This window comes from Limulus polyphemus, unplaced genomic scaffold, assembly GCF_000517525.1.
Source record: "Limulus polyphemus unplaced genomic scaffold, Limulus_polyphemus-2.1.2 Scaffold12184, whole genome shotgun sequence".
Classification (NCBI taxonomy): domain Eukaryota; kingdom Metazoa; phylum Arthropoda; class Merostomata; order Xiphosura; family Limulidae; genus Limulus; species Limulus polyphemus.
The window spans coordinates 1-2,787 of NW_013677794.1; the positions used below are offsets into that span (position 1 = coordinate 1).

Consider the following 2,787-nt stretch of genomic DNA (forward strand, 5'->3'; position numbering starts at 1 on the left):
AGCTATCCCTAATTTGGAACTGGTAAGCTAAAAGGAAGAATAGCTATCCGTAATATGGAACTGGTAAACTAGAGGGGAGAATAGCTAACCCTAATATGGAACTGGTAAGCTGAAAGGAAGAATAGCTATCCCTAATATGGAACTGATAAACTAGAGGGGAGAATAGCTATCCCTAATATGGAACTGGTAAGCTGAAAGGAAGAATAGCTATCTCTAATATGGAACTGATAAACTAGAGGGGAGAATAGCTACCCTAATTTAGTAAACTAGAAGGAAGAATAGCAGCACCCCAACCAAACATTTGGATTTGACTGTTACTCTTATGATGGTTTCGAAGTACAGAACATGATTTTGTGGTAACATGATCCAAACTTGCAACTATTTAATACACTGAACACATATTTAAGGTAATTTTTCATGTTTGGTACGATGTAGTTTTAAGTTTCGATAATTTTAGCGATTTTTAGAAAAGAAAACTTTGTAATCATCTGTAGTAGTTAAAATTAGCTATTAAGAGGTACGTCTTACCTGAAGGACAACAATAAAAAACAACATTTCACATGCATAGTTCACTCTGAATCGTGTCAGCACCATGAACGAACCTCCAATCTGCCCAACGAGATTAAACCCCACAAAAAATGTTGCGAGAAACCAACCACAACCCCAAGAAGCATTGATATAATTCTTCTGATCATCCCACTGGAACCACATACGAATTCCATCCTCCAAAAATGTACTAATCAGGCATAATCGGGCTATGAATGGCAAAAAATACTTGCTTTGTTTTAGTACCTGAAAAAACAAAACAGAAATAGTTGTAAAACAACTAAACCCAAAAATGTACATACATATTAAAACCCGGAGAAACAACGGAAATAGTATATAACCCAAAAATGTACATACATATTAAAACCCGGAGAAACAACGGAAATAGTATATATATATTCCAAAAATTAATAGTCGAAGTAAGAAATAAATATTTATTTGATAATCCATTATTTTATTCATCTTTACTTATAAAAACATTAACGAACTGCATCAAAAAGATGCAAGTTATAAGCTTTAAAGGAAATGTATCACTGATGTTATGGTTCCTTTAAAATAGTATAGTCTGGAACGTTGTGCGTATGAAGTGTTAATATAATTTAAAATAGTATAGTCTGGTACGTTGTACGTATGAAGTGTTAATATAATTTAAAATAGTATAATCTGGAACGTTGTACGTATGAAGTGTTAATATAATTTAAAATAGTATAATCTGGAACGTTGTACGTATGAAGTGTTAATATAATTTAAAATAGTATAGTCTGGAATGTTGTACGTATGAAGTGTTAATATAACAATATAAAATGTCAGACACATGTTAGTTGTTTACTTATTCTTGTTTCACCACACGTACTTTAAATTACAGTAATTTCAATGTTGACTGTTAGTATTACTATCAATGATTCTAGTACAAGTAATATAGACTCACTGTTCTAACTTGGCTTATACTAAATACGGTGGATAGGATTATATTTTTTGTATGTTAGTTAAACTGGTTTTATGCTGTAATTAGTAGAATTTGTTTTATGTATTCACCATAATTAGGTACGTCATTGAAACTTTACTTCTCCGTATGGTAAAAACGTTTAATATTTTCACCTGCTCGCTCTCGTGGCAACACGTCATTCACGTGCTGACCGCTTTCATGATGTAGGTCAGTTTAAATGTCAATGTAGTTTAGCATAGAAATTTGATTACACAAGCCACTAAAACTTAACAAAAAATAATATTAACTGCGGTATTTTTACCTTATCTGCAATATCCTCTGCCTTGCTTAATATCTCTTGCTGGTTGACTTTCACAATAGCCATACTTTACGTTTCAGGACAGAAAGACGTCTAACTTAACAGACACTAAAAAGTAGGCCTGCTGTTACGTTAGTGAACACACACCTAACCTACTTCCCAAAGCGTTGTGTATAATTATTAGAATAGATGTAACTAAATATCGGAAATAAAATAAACTTAGTGACTGTTTTGGTATTGTACATAATGATGTTTATTTGTCAAAAAAAAAAGAAAAAAAAAAGTCCACAACTTGTACACAAACTGATTGAAACTTCCGCGTTATTCTTAGCTTTCTGTAAACTTGAACCTACGTGTTGCTACTTCGTTCTAAACTGCCATCTACTGGCGTTGTTTATAAACTGATTGTGAAATATGTGTACACTGAGTGGTCACAAGTAAATAGACACCTAATTTTTCGTCATTTAACTGATTCATGCTAACTAATTTGTGTTCACAGAGCACTAAGTGTGCGGACCATTTTCATTTATACACAAGATAATTTAACAAAATCTGACAATTCGAGAGAACCTTGAGTTCTAGGCATGTTGTAGGAGGAAGGACAGTTGGTCAAGCAGATGGTGCAATTAGTCAGCGGCAAATTTCGCAGAATTTGGGAATCCCGCTTTCGACAGTCAACAGAGTCATCGTGCAGTTCGGGAAACACGGCAAGGAAACAACTGAGCAGCGTCCGGGTCGTCCTGGTCCATCGGAGAGGACAAATAGGGCTGTCAAGAGAAGCATCGAAATGGATCCCAGATTAACGACTGCAGAAGTCGCCAAAGTTGGTGGGATGAGCCCGAAATCTGTTCAACATATTTTCCACAGATTGGGTTATCGTTGCAAAGCAGCTAGGCGGAAGCCCTTATTAAGACCTGCCAACATAGTCAGAAGAAAGAAGTGGGCAAGTGATATGATGACCAAGCCTCTGGACTTTTGAAAGAACGTTTTTGTTCTC

At 34.9% G+C, this 2,787-nt stretch overlaps 1 protein-coding gene across 1 annotated transcript; it reads right to left on the reverse strand.

Moving 5' to 3' along the window:
• Positions 1-528: 528 nt before the first annotated feature.
• LOC106476940 (surfeit locus protein 4-like) lies at positions 529-1,856 on the reverse strand (the record flags this gene model as incomplete). Its single annotated transcript, XM_013937553.1, has 2 exons — positions 1,794-1,856; positions 529-792 (listed from the first exon to the last, which is right to left on the reverse strand). Coding segments are annotated over exons 1-2 (327 nt in total), but the record flags the coding sequence as incomplete, so codon positions are not given.
• Between the last annotated feature and the right edge of the window lie 931 nt (positions 1,857-2,787).